Source organism: Benincasa hispida, chromosome 11 (assembly GCF_027475165.1).
Source record: "Benincasa hispida cultivar pf3 chromosome 11, pf3_genome.v1.1, whole genome shotgun sequence".
In the NCBI taxonomy this organism is placed as follows: domain Eukaryota; kingdom Viridiplantae; phylum Streptophyta; class Magnoliopsida; order Cucurbitales; family Cucurbitaceae; genus Benincasa; species Benincasa hispida.
Genome location: NC_143488.1, coordinates 89,381,662 through 89,398,552, shown reverse-complemented (window position 1 = coordinate 89,398,552; position 16,891 = coordinate 89,381,662). Strand labels below are relative to the sequence as shown.

Sequence of the window (16,891 nt, the reverse complement as noted above, 5' to 3'; positions counted from 1 at the left end):
GGAACAACCTATCTACTATCCCTATAATGAGTAGGAGTGAATTCCGTCTTACACCCTATGTTCCCCGCTATCCACCCGATCTTACCCCTGAAATGGGAGGCTTATTGGGCCAGCGATGATGAGTTGCCCTCACCTATGCAGATCTAAGGATAATTTCGAGTGACAGGAGTTCATAATTAGCTCAGGATTAAGATTAAGTTACCTAAGTCATCAATTAACGAAATAGTCAGTTTTATACATAAAACGACATTTAGAACGTAAAAAGTGACTATTTCATGGTTCAGTCTTATGTAAACTCATTGCATAGGATGCCCCCACTCACATATCTCTATATGAACGATTCAGGATCACATCGTTTGTACTAACTACAAAGTGGGCCGCATCCATAGTGTTCCCAGAATAAGGCGCCCAACCTTATTTATATACTATAGACCATTTTACCTATATATTTGAACTTGATCCACATTTTTGTCACTACATAAAGTTCAAACTACATCAAATAGCCTCAGGACCTTAATTTATTGGATTCAAGATTACAATTTCAATAACAACTTTATCGAAAAACAAAACAGAATATGTTTATTAATTTACAAACTACGAGTTTTAGGACATAAAATCCAACAAAATCGACACGAACCCGAGCATGGATCTTACGGAATGAACTCTTGAGGACGTGAGAGCTAATAACTATATATCAAATATATTATTAATCTCTCACTGAAGTGTTCTAAATGTTGGGGTATTTTACTTAGGCATGACGGCTAATTTCATACAACCTAAGTCTAAGTGGTTTATCCAAGTATAACTCTTATAATTGGATTTAACCTACAATGTCTAGGTGATAAACCATTTTATTACCTCACGTCGCTCACGCAAGCTCATAAAATCAGTTAACAACTCTCAATAGTTCGGTCATAATCCCTAGGTAGAAGGTGTTCCGTAAACCATCAACTTAAGTACCCTTAGTCTTAGACAGGTTTATGAACTGATATGAGTTTGTAACCGTATTTTATAAGGTAACAATTCTATTTTAATGTTTAAAACTATTTGTTAACCTAGGTGAGCATGCAATTGTTCTTTGTTATGGATTTTAAACGTCTAACCAATTTTATAACAACTTACAAAATTGAGACATGCTTAACATCCACAACATTCAACAAAGGCATCTAATATAACCATTATATTAAACATAACCCTAACATGCATACTATATATTGTAACAATTATAACATACTTTCAATGCATGTAATGTGCTTCCTACGGTGGAGTTTTAAATCTACATGGCATACTATATGCATATATATAAATTATTTAATTATTACATACATCACATGCATAAACAATTAAATACTAACTGATATGGTTTTCATTTTAGTATAAACAAGCAAACAGATGCCTAACTATTACAAACAACTTCAGAATCGTCTTTGAACCGCTTCAAACCGAACCCAAGCATCTTGAACCGGACTGGATGAGTTTGAACCGGACCAATGAAGTCTAATCTGAACCAGCCAAAAACCCTTTGAGACTGAACCGGATTGGACCTTGAGAAAATCGGTCAAACCGGTTGCTCTTAGTCCAACCTCAAAGTCTTACTAAGGCTGATCGTGTAGCACTGAAGGCAATCGTCTAACATCATCGCCTTATGTTGAGAAGAGGTACACGATCGCTTAGTGTCTGCTGAAGCTAAACGATCGCTTAGCTCTATCGTATAGAACTACACAATCGCTTAACACCATCGCCTAACTATTGCTTAGCTCTATCGTATAGAACTACACAATCGCTTAACACCATTGCCTAGTGCTTCATATCATCGTTTAGTATCCGTCATAGCTAAATGATCACTTAGCTCTATCATATAGAACATCATCGCGTCGCTTAGCACTTCGTCTATATGATCGCATAGCATCGCATCTAAACGATCACTCAGCGCTATCGCGTAGCACTTCATCGCATCGCTTAATGCGCCGCAGCTAAACGATTGTGTAGTGCCATCGTTTAGAAAATCCAATGTATCGTTTAGTTCCCACGCCAAAACTAAATGATCGCGTAGTGCTATCGTATAGCATTTGTACGCACCGCTTAGCTCCCGCAAGTACACAGTCGTTTAGCGTTCAACATCACAACGACCAGCACCTATTACAATTGTCTAGCTTTTCTTCACATCATGTAACGTCTGGAACTAGACGATCGCTTAGCAACTGGACCTCAACAACGATATTGAGCAGAAGCTGAAAAACTGGAACAGCAACTCGGCCTCATTCACTTGTTTCTTCAATTACATCTTAATTTCAATTCTAATGACTCCAAATAAATTACAAACTCTTGTTAACACATATAAACTCATAAAACAAGAGCCAATTACAAATTTAAATGAGAAATTAAAGAGAATTAAAATGCCAAAACTCAGAAAACCATATCAGTGCATCAGTTTCATATATCTCATGAAACACCCACCACACCAATAGTAAACCAAATTTAATACTTATATGATATTCTGATACCAATTGTTAGAGTAAGAAAACATGCAGCGAAAGTATCAAGGATCCATAAGCATTCAAATTCACTAATTTTAGTAAAAACTAAAGCATGCTCATCTAAATAAAAGGGTTTTAACATCATACCTTTGAAGAACTCTTCAAGAACTTGATCAATCAGCTGCAGTCTTCACCAAAGATCACCGTGAATCACCTCAAGATCTTCCTCAGTATCCTCTTGGAGCTTTAGACCAAGTTGTGGGACTCAAAAATAATTTGAAGCGATGAAGAACAGAGAAATACTCACAGCAACTCACTTTGAAGAACCCTTTCTTCCCACTGAAATTTTCTCTCAAAATTTATGTATTGTGCATGCCTTCAATTCACTCCAATCTTCTTTATTTATTGCAAATGAACATGCAAAGAAGATATATGCATGGCTTGCAGCTCATGCTTGGAGCTTTAATGAAGAGGAGGAAGTGGGATTTTATGTGAGCATGAAGAAGATGAAATTGGAAAATCAAGATTTTCCATTTTGTCCATGCAAAATGATTTTTTCAATTTTTCTTTAAAAACCAAAATTTGATTTCAAAATTCAATAACTGAAAAATAATTTTCTATAATTAATTTCATAAATTAATTTAATATCAAATATTAAATTAATTTTGTATAATAATCATCTTCACATATTTAAATCATATTTAAATATATATTCTCCTATTCCGTTTAATTTGAACGTTTCAAATTAATTTCTCAAGCTACTCTAAAGCTTAACCATTTACGAGCTAGTAGGGGGACCTCGCGGACCTACAGATCATGGGCTCCAACGATTCGAGATTAATTGGCTAAACTCATTAGTCCGATCTAACCCCTATTCGTTAACTAATGGGACACTCCACTATAGCCATAGTGAACTTTCCTCACTGTAGATATATTATGTTTACTTTATAACCATAATCAGTAAGTCGATCCTTCACAAGTTGTTCGTAATCACAACTAGGTCAAAATTACCGTTTTACCCCTGTGAATACATCTCGTTCCTTAAGTTCCTACTGACCCTCTAATGAACAATTCTGATTCATAATTTCTATGAATCAAATCCTTTCTCTATCATGAGAAGGCGGGGCCCCGATTGTTCAAGAACTGGAATCAATACTTAAGAGAACAACCTATTTGCTAACCCTAAATAGGGTAAGAGTGAATTTCATCTTGCAAGGCTATGTCCCCAGCTATTCATATGGCCTTATCCTCAAAATGGGAAGCTTATTGAGCAATGCTGTTGGACTACTCTCACCGTTTGCAGATTAAAGGATAATCCCGAACAAACAGGAGTTCATAGCTAGCTGAGGATTAATATTGAGTTAACCTAGGTTATTTGATAAATGAAAGAGTCAGTTTTAACAGTAAACGATCATTATAAAGAAAAGTGACTATTGTCGTGGTCCAGTCTATATGCAAACTCATTGCATAGGATGCCCCCACTCACTTATCTTAACATGAACGATTTGTGGATCACATCGTTTGTAGCACTTTACAACTTGTAACAATTACAGAGTGGGCAGCATCCAATAGTGTTACCAGGATGAGATACCCAATTTCATCCATATACTTATGAGATCATTTAGGCTATATATTGTCAATTTGATCCTGTTTATGTCACTACATAATGTTACAGTATTCAGACTATAGCCAATGATATGTTTATTGGATTTTCATAATAAGATGCAAAATCAACAAGTTATTATTATTAATAAATAGAATGTTTAACACGAACTGCGAGTTCTAGGACATTCCCAACATGATTGTCCTCCGATTTGTATAGGTGAGAGTGACCAGTTTGCCAACTCAATAAACCTACCATTTTGGAGACAAGATCGAGTGAGAAGCTGAGAACATAATAATATAAGATAAAATTCACTCCTTCCGGACTTCAGGATAATTAGATGAGTGCTCCCTTAAGTTATCTCCGGGACTTGAACAAAGAGCCATGCCCTCTCATTGGCCCGAGAGAGGTTTCTGTTTATTGATTGGACCATAAATAAGTTGTTCATTAGAGGAGCACTGATACTTAAAGATATAGAGGTAACCCAAGGGTAAAACGGTAGTTTAATCCAAATGGTATTATGAATACTCTTGAAGGACTAACTTGCTGTTATCGGTCTATATCTATGGACATAGAAATATATCTGCAGTGAGAAGAATGCAACTGTGGGTCTTTATTGGAGTGGACCCATAGTTAACGAATATTGATTAATTTGGTTAATGAGTTTAGCTAAATAATCTCATATCGTTGGAGCTTCTGATTTGCAGGTCTACCAGGCCCCCATAGCTCACTAAAAGACATTAAAAAGGAATTATTTGAATTATTCAAATTAATTTGAGGAAATTGTATATTAATATGATTAATACGTAAATGTCTATGGATGTGATCCATAATTTAAATTAAGTTAGAAAGAAACATTTGAATGAGATTCAAATATTTAATTTAAGTGAATTGGATTCACAAAAAATTAAGTAATTAATAGAGAGGTGTTGCACATAAACATACGATGTATATGTTAATTAATTGTATATGTTAAATTGGATTTCATATATAAATGGTTATTTAATTAATGTGCTAATTAATTAAGTGTTATTTAATTAATTGTGTACAAAGATAAATTGAGGAAAAACTTAGAGAAGGAGCTAACCCTTCTCCATATAAAATCTTCTTTATGGCCCTTTTAGGGCAATATTTGATTTTACAATTTTCCCTTGCCACCAAAGAAATTCTTTCTACTCTCCCAAAAAATTCTCTCCTCTTCACTCTTTTCCAATAGTTGGATACCACATATCCTTCTATTGGAATCCTAGAGAATTATAAGGTTATTCTTGTGGTTGTGTTCGATATTATTCGAGGAGATGTTTGTATTTGAGATCGTGTTCGTCGAAAAAGCAAGAAGATTGTTCTAGGAGCTAGGGAATCTTCAAAGATAAGAATGGTTATTTCTTCTTATTTTACTTCATCTAAAGCATGCCTATAATGTGTTTATCCTTCTACATTCTATTTTAGAACACTGTTTTTGTTTATTCAAAAATTGGTTAATGAGACGAAAGACGTTCACATGCTTCTGCTTGGAATTTGATTCCAACAATATATATCTATATCTATATCTATATATATATTTATCTATGGACACGTCCCCCCGCCCCCGCATTTGTGGTTTTATTGCCATCTATCAAACTCTTTACATTTACATTAAATGCATGCAGTTTTCTTTTGTAAATTGTTGTTTTTTTAAAAGAAAAAATTTATTTTTGTTAAAATATGTGTTTGTGTTTATGGAACACCATATATATTTTAGGATTAAATTTTTACAAATTTTAAAATTTGGATACTGAATTGTTACTTAAAGTTTCCACACACACGATATAAAGTCAAATGAGCATAACTTTTGTACTTAAAAAGGGAAAAAAATGAGCATAACTCTATTGGTGTAATGCTGTATTATCAACTTCGAAATTAGAGATTCGATTCCTCCACTTCACATATTGTCACAAAGGAAAAAAATGGATTTTTCTAAACATAAAATTAATCGAAGAATAATAATACAAAAAGGATAAATCGAATAGTAACATTAAATCAACAACAATCTCACAGGTTAAAAAAAGAAAAAAAATCCATTGCTCCCAATCTCAATCACGGAGTTCAACAAAATGACGAACGGAGAAAATTGAACGAATACCTTAAAAATTGGATTCAACTAAGATTTGCAATTTGACTTGCATTTTGTATTATGCTTTCTCTTCTCGCTCCTGATTCTCGTTCTCGCTCGTTCTTTTTTCCCCCCTTTGGTTAGTTCTCGTTTCTCGTTCTAATTTATAGCTATTGTTTCTTCTCTTTGTTTCAGTCGTTTCTTTTTGCATTCAATCAACCAAAAGTAATTAAGCACTAAGTCATACTAAGTCATAAATTGGCCTGATCAATCCAAATGAATTAAAAAAACATACAAACACATAAACGAAATATGGATGACATGTCCGATGTTAGTTTCGATGTGTTTTGAGATGAAAGGACGGTGTGGATTACAATTTCAAAACCTGGGATGAAAACCAATGAGAGAGGAGGAATTTTTTGTTTGTTTTTTAATGAAATTAAATACATGTTTGAGAGCGATTTTGAAATGATTAAAATCACTATAAAACACACATAGTCGCTCAAAATCAATTAAGTATTTAATTTTACTGACGGCAATATATATCTTATGATATTAAAATTGACTTTGAAGGAAAAAACATTTTTCAAGTGATTTTAAAAATGATAAATTGATTTTCATTCTTTCAAAACTACTCTAATGATGTACCTAATCACAAAGGTGGCATTTGGGATAAGACTATAATAACCCTCTTTTACAGTAGTGAATACTATTTTAAAATTTTCAATTAATTATGATTGACACTATTTCAAACTCTTGTTTGTTATAGTATTTTCTATTTGCTACCGTTATTAGTAGGATATTTTTATCATTTTTTTAATTGCTTTACTATTTTATTCACTACTCTAATAACCAACTCTAAGTGGCAAACCTAAAATTTTCAGGGAAGGGCAAATGGGAATTTATTCCATTAGCTTCCATCACAAGTTTTACAGTTCCACACATTTCTCATTTGCTCTATCTCACACTCACTATCACTGCAAACAAGTTTACTGATCACCCCACCAAACTTCTGCACAATTTCTCCACCATTGCCGCTCCTTCCACTTCTTCGCAATGCGCAATCTTCTTCCTTGCCTCTATTATTTTCTTACTGTTCTCTAGGGTTCTATCATCTTCTAGTTCTACGCCACGATCAAGAAGCTACAATTCAACATATTTCTCAGTGCTCTGTTTCACTTATTTGTATTCTGGGTATTGATGATGGACTTGTTTGTTTGTGACATTTGAATGTTGGATGTCATTTATTGAAGATGGAGGGGGATAAAGATGCCTATTACGTTGTACAGAAAGGGGATGTTTTTGGATTCTACAGGAGTTTGAAGGAGTTGAAGGCTCAAGCTGGACGCCTTGTGAGTGCTCATACTTTTATTTTCCTTTTCCTTTTACTTGTCTGTATACATATGTGCTGTATCTGGGGTTGTTTTTTCTTTCCTCTCCAATTCCATAAAACCAACAGGCGCATGTTTTTGGGGTTTATCCCTTTTGGTAAATTATGCAGTTGGTTGCTTTGAAGTCTTTGGTTTTAACGAAATTAAGGACGAGATTCAAGTTAAACATTTTTAATTTTTTTTTTTAACATATTTAGATAAGTGGTTTTGGTTACATTTTCTTAAAGTTGATTTTAATAGTAAGCATTTGTAAATGATTCTACACATGTCAAGTTACCCTAAAGTGAATCTAGATTGATTTTCAGTCAGTCAATTTGATTATTTCAGAAGAGGTTTTTATTTGTTACCAAAACTCAATTTTTTTTTTGTTTTTTCTTAAAAAAACAAACTCTTAGCCCTTCAAAATCATCTAGGAAACTAACTTAATCACACATTAAGTGGAGTTTAGAATATTTGTCCTTTTTTTTCCTGCAGGTGATTTTGTGATCTTTCTTATCTGTTGGTGTTGCTGCTGATTATGGACACTGTCACTGTCCACATAATATGTAATTTTAATTGAGAGTCTGTTGGGCTATAAGAAAATCAGGGTACATTTCAGATTTTGGTATATTATGTGAAGTTAGTGACCTTGTTGGACTAATAGGAATCAATGAATGCTACTCATAGTTGTATTTGATCTGTCTTTCAAGGGCCTAAAGTTAAACATCTCAAATTTGTTATAGCACTGTAACATGAGTAGAGGTCTTGGATCTTGGATTTAGGAACCCCTCTGTCCCTGGATTATATACCATGCCCCCAACCCCATTTCTCTTCCAACATCATGTTGTACTTGGACATAGTGCGCAGATTGGCAACAGATAGGGACTCACTTCTCCTTCTAATGTAGAGAGGAAAAGAAAAATGTTGTTAAACTTATTCACTTGCTTCGGTATATGTGGTTGATGTTACTTTTTCTCCATCTTACTAGATATTTGATCCTAATGCAACGATCTACAAAGGGTATCACCTATCTAAAGAAGCAGAGCTGTATCTTGCGTCACACGGACTTCAGAGTGCCACCTACTCTATAAGTGCTGCCAATGTGACAAAGGATCTATTTGGAAAACTACTTGCTTGCCCTTATGAGGTTTGAAACAATGCATTTTTTGTTCTAAAATATTAAATTATTTTAACTATTCTACTGTGCTTTTTTCTTAATAGAAATATAATCCATTGCTTGTGTATCTGAAGGCATTAAATGTTTTTGTTAAATGAGTTTGATATAAGAATCTTTCTTGGTTTATTTATGAAATTGACATGATTAATAAACTTGAATGGTGACACTTCTTTTTGGTTTCCCAATATTGTTGAACGAATTGTATATTGTAATGTCATAGAGGTCGGGGTTGAAAATTCTGCTAGTGATACTTTTGCTTGAAACATATTTATATTTTTCTCAGCAACCATTTGCTCCTAGAGGAAAAATGGCTGAAGAATACCCCAAAACTAAGAGACAAGAACAAGTCCCTGAGAATCCTGAATATGTAAGTTTTTATGAGCCACTATGATTATAGAAAGAAAGGTCAAAGGTATGCCCAGGATTCACGTGGCTGTTGTTTGTTATCTTCAAATTTGATTGGGAAAAGGGTACACTTTTTTTTTCACTTCCTATACCCAAGTGTGCAGATTTTGTTGTTTTTTACTCTTGTTTGTTTGCTTGAGTTTGTGACTTGAACTGTAGATGGTGACTTCCAATTTCTCTCTATCGATATTTTTATCAATTTGGAGATCTTCTTGTAATCTCATTAGCTGTGGGGTTCACTTTCTGCCGCTTTTCTGTATATTCTAGTTTTCTACTGAAATGTCTTGTTATTGATGAAAAGAAGGTGCATCTTCTAATGTTCTATGGTCCTCTCTATTTGTTTCCTTGCATTCCTCCTAATGAAAGTTGCTTCTCTCAATTTTGTGTGGTCTCTGCTTGTTTCCTTTCATTGCTCTTAAGGAAATTTGTTTATCTAAACCTTTTTTGAGGGTGGTTGGGGTGAGAGAAAAGAAGAATCAATGCAATGGATTGGTGACTATTTCTATAAGTAGGTTTGAATTGTTTGATTTGGTCTGGCTATCTCTTACTACATTCATTTTGTGTTCTTCAGGCGTATGTAGGTGCCAGGGTCTCAGCAGAATCTCCAAAGCAAGAAATTATCTGGGATCATGGCTTTGAAGCTGTACCTGCTTCGAGCCATGTAAATGTGTTTGACTTGTTTTTTTTTTCTTTTTTTTTGTATTTATTGATTTCTAAAAGTGCTTTCCTAAAATTGGTAGTGTTTGGTTATAATTTTGTGTTCTTCAGGGGTTTGTAGGTGCCAATTGGGTTTCAGCAGATTCTCCAAAGCAAGAAACTATTTTGGATCATGGCTTTGGAGCCATACCTGCTTCTTTGAGCCATGTAAGTGTGTTTGATTGTCTTTTTCCATCTTGTTGATGATTAAAAGTGCTTTTCTAAAAATTCGTAGTGTTTGGTTATAATTTTAAGGGGTGGTAGAGGGTTTGTTTGGGTGATCGCCTAAGATGCACAATATAGTAGTTATAGGACACAACGACACATCAAATTCTATAAATCTAGTCATCTAGGTCACAGATAGGTTGGGGGGATATGTGGCTTTTATTATATTTTTTAAGGATATATTATAAATTTAACATTAGAAAGTATATGTACTCCACTATACGTAGTTTTAGTTGAATGGTAATGTTAGGAAGTCAAACAATTTGATGCTAATTTAGTCGAAAATACTTCTACTTTAGTTTACCTTATAGGAAGTTAGGGAAAATAAAAATGTAAAATACAAACATAACCCATGAGGTTAGGGTCGGGGGTGAATAGGACTAGTAGCCAATTCTATAGGCAAGTGAATGCGGGTGTCGAACAAGTCTGTCCTTTCTCTTCTTTGTGAATCATATATAGAAGGGAAGGGAAGGCTAGTTAAGTTCCTTTTTTTTGTCCTTTTAATTTTTAATTTTTTTTTTTGGTTAAAAAAATTCGAATTTGATGGGACTTTATAATTAGTAAAAGTAAATGGTTTGGGATATTTTCTGGTTCAAACTTTATTCCAACATGTCCAGCTTGTGTCCATTTTTATTCAAAGAAAAAATAATGGATACGTAATTTGGTGTGTCATTCAGAGTGTGTCTGAGATACTTTACATATAATAGATGTATGTGCTTCATTAGGTATCACTATGGATTGGCCTAGTGGTCAAATAGTAAGGGCTTAGAGGGAATGAGTTCAAGTCATGGTGGTTACCTACCTAGGATTTAATATCTTATAAGCTCCCTTAACTACCGAATATAGATGGTTGCCCCATGAAGGACTCAAAGATAATCAATTCAAGCTAAAGTGATTACCTAGGATTTAATATCTTATAAGCTCCCTTAACTACCGAATATAGATGGTTGCCCCATGAAGGACTCAAAGATAATCAATTCAAGCTAAAGTGATTACCTACTTAGGATTTAATATCCTACAAGTTTAGGTAGATGGTTGTCCTATGAGAATGGTTCATATGTATGCAAGTCGTCTTGAACACTCACCAATATTTAAATAAGAAAAAGGTGCATTTGACCAACTAAAAGATTTGAACTTTTTATTTTTTTTTATTTTTTTTATGAGTGAGTGGTTTAAGAATTATAAAAATTGACAGAAAAAGCATCATTAGTGGTTTTATAGGAAGCATTTAAAAAATGTCAACCTGATCCACAAGAGAGGCATTGAGTTTTTTATGTTAAATGAGTTGGATCTAAGACAATTTCCTACTTTATGTATGAACTTGACACAACTAGTAAACTCGAATGGTGCTTTTGAATCTTGATTCTCCCTATCCTGGATGTATGCATTTTTTAACCAAGATAGATACGAGGAAATTGAAACTGCTTCTGCAGTGATGTTTTTATTAAAAAATATTGATATTTTCCGCAGCAACCATCTGTTTCTAGAGGAAAAATGGCTGAAGATTACTCTGAGGCTGGAAGATCACAGCAAGCTCATGAGACTGTTCAAATTGTAAGCTTTTCTATCTGCTATGGGAAATTAGGTTATTCTAAGTTCACCATCTGCATAAAACATTAAGATTATAAAAAGAATTGTACATCCACAATTCTCGTACTGTTGTCTTAAAAATTTGATCGGAAAAAGGGGTACCTTGTTGGACTACCTTCACCCAGGGTGCCATATTTATAGTTCTTTTCAATCTAGTTAGTTAAATTAGGTAGTGGATTCACAATTCAATGGTCTGCAAGGATTATCTGAAGTGTTAGTGAGAATCACTTTTTTCTTTCCCAAGGGAACAAGTGAATTTTAAAGGTGCTGAGCCTTTATCTACACTTCATGGGGTAAGGAGATCACTTATGGTTCAGAGGAAGACTGAGTTTACCAAAATTATCATTCCAGCTTAGTAAGGGTGCTTGGGAGAGATGAAAGCTTACAGAAGATTCACAATTGATATCTACTGGGAGTGTATGTTTACCAAAATTAGCTGTATCTCTCATGCGTTTGTTACAAACTTACAACCCCAGCCTGTTCTGGAGCTTTGGCTATATATCTCATTGAGGGATTGCCTAAATCAGAAGGTTAAGGCAACATTCAAGCAGTGGTTCATACGACTGAATTTTCTTGTTTCTCACCAAGAGTTACTGAAAAGGCTTTTGTCTTTGCTAAGGAGTTTATAAGGCAACATTCAAGCATGGATCCAAAATCTGTTTTTTTTTTTTTTGTTTTTTTTTTTAAAAAGAAAAAAAAGAGAAGGTGTTCATGAGAACATTGTGGAGGAGATTTTTAAAACTCTCAGGGCAATGCCATTAGGCTAATGTGCAACGTGCCACCAACAGATAAATGGACCTTTGGAGGTAGTAAATACTCTATAGTTGCTTGGGAAACCTATTTCCACTGTTTTGTGTCTACTGAACCAAACAGTTAGGCTAGGTGGGTTGCATGGGTTTAACACCTCCCATGCATCTACAAAATAAACTCTTTTTTCAAGTGTCGATGGCAGACTCCTACCCTTGTTGGTTCATTATGAACAGGCAGCTTCCTCTTTTTCTACAATTGATCATATATATGACAGCACGATGCAAACTTAGATGATTTAAAGATGCTATCAACACGGGCACAATTAATTATGAAAAACAATTCTGGCAAGCGTCAACAGATTATGGAATTTTAAGATGGTGACCATCTCAAGTTGTAGCCTTTTCAGCAACTGTTGGTAAAGTGATAATATGATATCAAGGAAGAATGTGAAGCTGGCCCCAATATGAATTACGACCAAATTGATTATGGCTGGATGTTTCATTTGTCTCAATTATGTTTAGCTCTGGGCAGTAACCTGCAACCCATCGTTGTCATCAAACCTAAGTTCTAAAGTAGAACTTAAGCTTCAACTTGTTATAATATCCTACTAACATATCATCTTTTGATGATTTGAGGTTTTCATTCAGTGGAAGAGACAGCAGGCCGGGAATGCTATATCTGGGAATCTGGTTTGGGTGAAATAATTATTACCTATGTTTCACCTTGAGGACATGGTGAAAGCGAAAGGCTCTTCTTGTGTAGCTCTTTGGGCGAGGTTCTTTCTACTCGCTGTCCTTAGGTTTCTCTTTTATTATTTTTTAACAATATCTCTAAGTTTCTTGTTTAAAAAAAAAAGAAAAAAAGTGGTGTCAGGAAGAGCACCTTCTTGAACGTTTGGCTATATTGTCACTCTTTCTTCTTATCAATGTCCCCCAGAATTGTCCCAGGTTTTATCTTAATTAGCGGATGGTTCTTAAATAATAAATTGAATATATCTGCTTCCAGACCTATTTTCTTGAGTTTGATGGTGCCTCAAAGGGAAATCCTGGTCTAGCAGGTGCTGGAGCTGTTTTACGTGCTAATGACGGATCTACGGTTGGTAAATCCAGTTATTCTATGTACATTCTTAAAAGCCTTTAATTAATTAATTAATTAATATTATTATTTTGTTTGGGCCTATGTCTGCTTATTTGATAGGTCTGTAGGTTACAAGAAGGGGTTGGGGTTGCTACAAATAATGTTGCTGAATATCGTGCTGTAATTTTAGGACTGAAACATGCTCTAAAGATTGGCATTAAACACATTTGTGTCCAAGGAGACTCCAAGCTTGTTTGTATGCAGGTTTGTCAGCTTTATTAACGTTTCGCATACTTGCAAAACTATATGTATATTCAAAATGAACGTAGAATTGAGATATTTAAGTGATTGTTGCAAGTATATCCTATTATAAACACAGATAGATAGATAGATAAAATCAAGGAAACTATCAAACAATTTGTGTTTTTATACATAGAACGGGGGAGAGAGAATGCAATTGTGCATTCTCCGATAATATTCTAAATGAACATTTACACTTTTGTAATGATGGCATGGCCAAAATATTTTAATTGGTTGTCATCCATATAATCACTGGGAGCACAATCATAAGTATTATGATGCTGATAAGCTTTCAAGATTATTGTTACTTTTGAATAGCGTAGTAGTTCAACAAGGCACAATCACAAGTATCATGCTAGATATTCATGACTTCTGTCAAATTTTCTGCTCAATTTCTATCTTTTTCATGTTCGAGTCAGATGTAAAAGCGAAAGCTGGTTTTCTATGACAGGTTCAGGGTCTGTGGAAGCTCAAAAACCAAAATATGGCTAATTTGTGTAAAGTGGCGAAGGAGCTCAAGGATAAGTTTGTGTCATTTGAGATCAGCCATATCCCTAGGGTAATTTTTTTTTTCTCTTTTAAGACTTTGTATCCCTAGGGACATACAACAGCATATGATTATGCGTATGTGTTAGGATACCTCCTAACGAGAACACACTCAAGAACACAGAAAACTTAGAAAACTTAAAGAACACTGAGTATGGAAATATGTGGAAATATATGAAAATATGCTGTAATAACACAAGAAAAGTAACAAGGTAATCTAGCCTTTCGAGAGAGCTTGTCTCTCCCAAATTCTTCAACAAAGAAAATCCCACAAAATTCTTCACACCTCGAGCCTCACTCTCACCTACTATTTACAACCCAAAAGACCTATCGAACTTAATGTCTAATTACTAATACGCCCCTTACTAATAACCATAATAATAATTAATAATCCTATTATATCTCTAACTAGGTTACTCACAGCGTGTGTTTCCTGAAGATTTTAAAGTATTGTTTTTTTTCCTTTTTTGGTATTCAATTTTTCATAAGTTTTGCAATTATCCAATCCATCTTTTAGTTTAATTGACTTTTTGGAGTGTGCACTTTTCTGAGTTTTCTTTGTTTCTCTAACTTCTATTGAGAAAATTAAATAATATACAAGGGCATAAAAAGAGATAACAGACAGAAGATGGAATTTAGAGGAATAAATTCAAATCTCACAATGACCACAGACCTAAGATATTATGTTGTAGAATCAAGTAGTTGTGCATTAGTCAATGTCACGTAGCTCTGAACCCAAAAGACCTAAGATATTCAAATCTCACAATGACCACTGATCTGTATTGCATGATTTTCAAAGTTTTTGGTATTTGCTTAGACATGGAAAATGAAGAAGCCTTCTTTGATACCTTTAATATTTTCAACATTGTTTTGATTCTCTTCAAGAGTAAGATATTCAATATTGTGATCATCTTATACTCTCTCATTTGTCATCTCATTCTTACTGATGTGCAACTCCTTGGCCTGCCCTATTATTGGTTCTTCAATTGTAAATGATATATATTTCCATTTCAAGGAACAAAATTCCGATGCCGATGATCTAGCCAACCGTGCTATACATCTCCGAGGTGAGTTAGACCTTTCCCAAAGTTAAACTACTACATCGTCCTCTGTTGCTTTGCATTTGTTTGGCTTGGTCCGATGAAGCTTGGTTGAATTTTGCAGATGGAGTTGTAGTAGAAGACTGCAAGCATAAATGAACTTAACATTTTCAGACAGTAGGTAGGGATATTCTCTGCATTATGCTGCAAAGAGCTGCCCAGATTGACAGCCTATTTTGTATCATTTGAATTTTAAAGATACCTGATTAACATCCTTATTTTTGGTTACTTTGTTAACTAGGATGCAACTTTAGGACTGTTAAATGTTAATATCAAAAGCTTGATTATTGGTATGTTGAGAGTTGAGAAGATTAAATTGTAAAATTGAATGGTTGCACCAGTTTCTATGGCCAATGAATTTAGCCAACATATGGATAGTTCTATTCCATTCCCGATGCACAAACAAAAATGAATGGAAAGAAAAAAAGCAGCCAACTGGAACGCACCTCTCGATAAGACTCAATCGATGGACGACTCGCAATATGAGAAAATTCAAAATTGTAACATCCACCACCTGAGCTCTAACAACTATAACCAAGCCTTCAACAACCGTCCAAACCTCAACACATATCCCATGGAAACCTCATCCATGAGAACGATCCCATAACCCATCACATCCACCCCCTCGCATCAACATACATAACAAAACAACTCCACTTACCAAACAGACTCAACAACCACAATCCAAAACCACCTTCACGCCCCAAATAAGTTTAAAAATAATCCATTTTTTTAAAATTAAAATGCTCACTTGAAAAGTTCAAAAGATTAAAATCTAAACTGAGAATTAGAAAAAAAGATAAAAATGAAAATTGAGTTTTGTCTCTAAACTCTAAATACACTTTGGTATGCAACCATTTAATTTCGGTTTAATCCTTCAATCTTTCCATTCAAAAATCCCGTGAGACTAGTTTTTGTAGTTTATAAATATATTTAATGTGTGTTTAGAATACATTTTCAAATATTTTGTTTAAAAAATAGGTCTATTGAATGATAATTTTTGGACAATCACAAATTGCTAAGTCATTCATGACGAAATTCCAAATCATCAAATTTGGAACCAATTAGGAGTTGGCATGCGTCCCAAATTGAAGTTGAAAACAAATTCCAATGATATCATGTAGTCTCATCATGACCGTTGAATCAGATAAGATTAATTTGACCCAAATCCAACTAATTGGGCCCAAAGGTCAGACCCATGTATCAACCAAGCCCAAGTCCAAAGGCCTACCAGGAGAACTCTATAAATAGTCTATAAATAGAGGAGCTCTTCTCATTTGTGGGGGTGAGCAATTCTATATTCTAGAGAACTTAGACAGAATTCACCAACAATCAGAAGACTCTTAGACTCCTGAAGCTGCACACTTCCTTAAAGATACAATTCTCCTGAAGACATAAAGATACCAAGACTTTGACTTCAAGAACGTCACACGCTTCACTTCTTCAAGTTAAGTACACGCATCCAACTGAGAGAGAATTAGGA

At 34.4% G+C, this 16,891-nt stretch overlaps 1 protein-coding gene across 4 annotated transcripts; it reads left to right on the top strand.

The window, feature by feature from the left end:
- Nucleotides 1-7,036: 7,036 nt before the first annotated feature.
- LOC120092011 (uncharacterized) lies at nt 7,037-15,701 on the top strand. 4 transcript variants are annotated; one of them, XM_039050199.2, is made up of 11 exons: nt 7,037-7,524; nt 8,531-8,689; nt 9,003-9,086; nt 9,696-9,785; nt 9,893-9,988; nt 11,516-11,599; nt 13,391-13,480; nt 13,583-13,726; nt 14,214-14,321; nt 15,324-15,375; nt 15,473-15,701. In XM_039050199.2, exons 1-11 carry the CDS (start codon nt 7,426-7,428, stop codon nt 15,505-15,507), a joined length of 1,041 nt encoding a protein of 346 aa, XP_038906127.1. In that variant the 5' UTR covers nt 7,037-7,425; the 3' UTR covers nt 15,508-15,701. The 4 variants fall into 4 exon arrangements, with proteins under 4 accessions (XP_038906127.1, XP_090163610.1, XP_038906129.1 ...); XM_039050200.2 differs by having other exon boundaries at nt 7,056-7,524; nt 13,443-13,484; XM_090307484.1 differs by lacking the exon at nt 9,003-9,086 and having other exon boundaries at nt 13,443-13,484.
- The last annotated feature ends 1,190 nt before the right edge of the window (nt 15,702-16,891 follow it).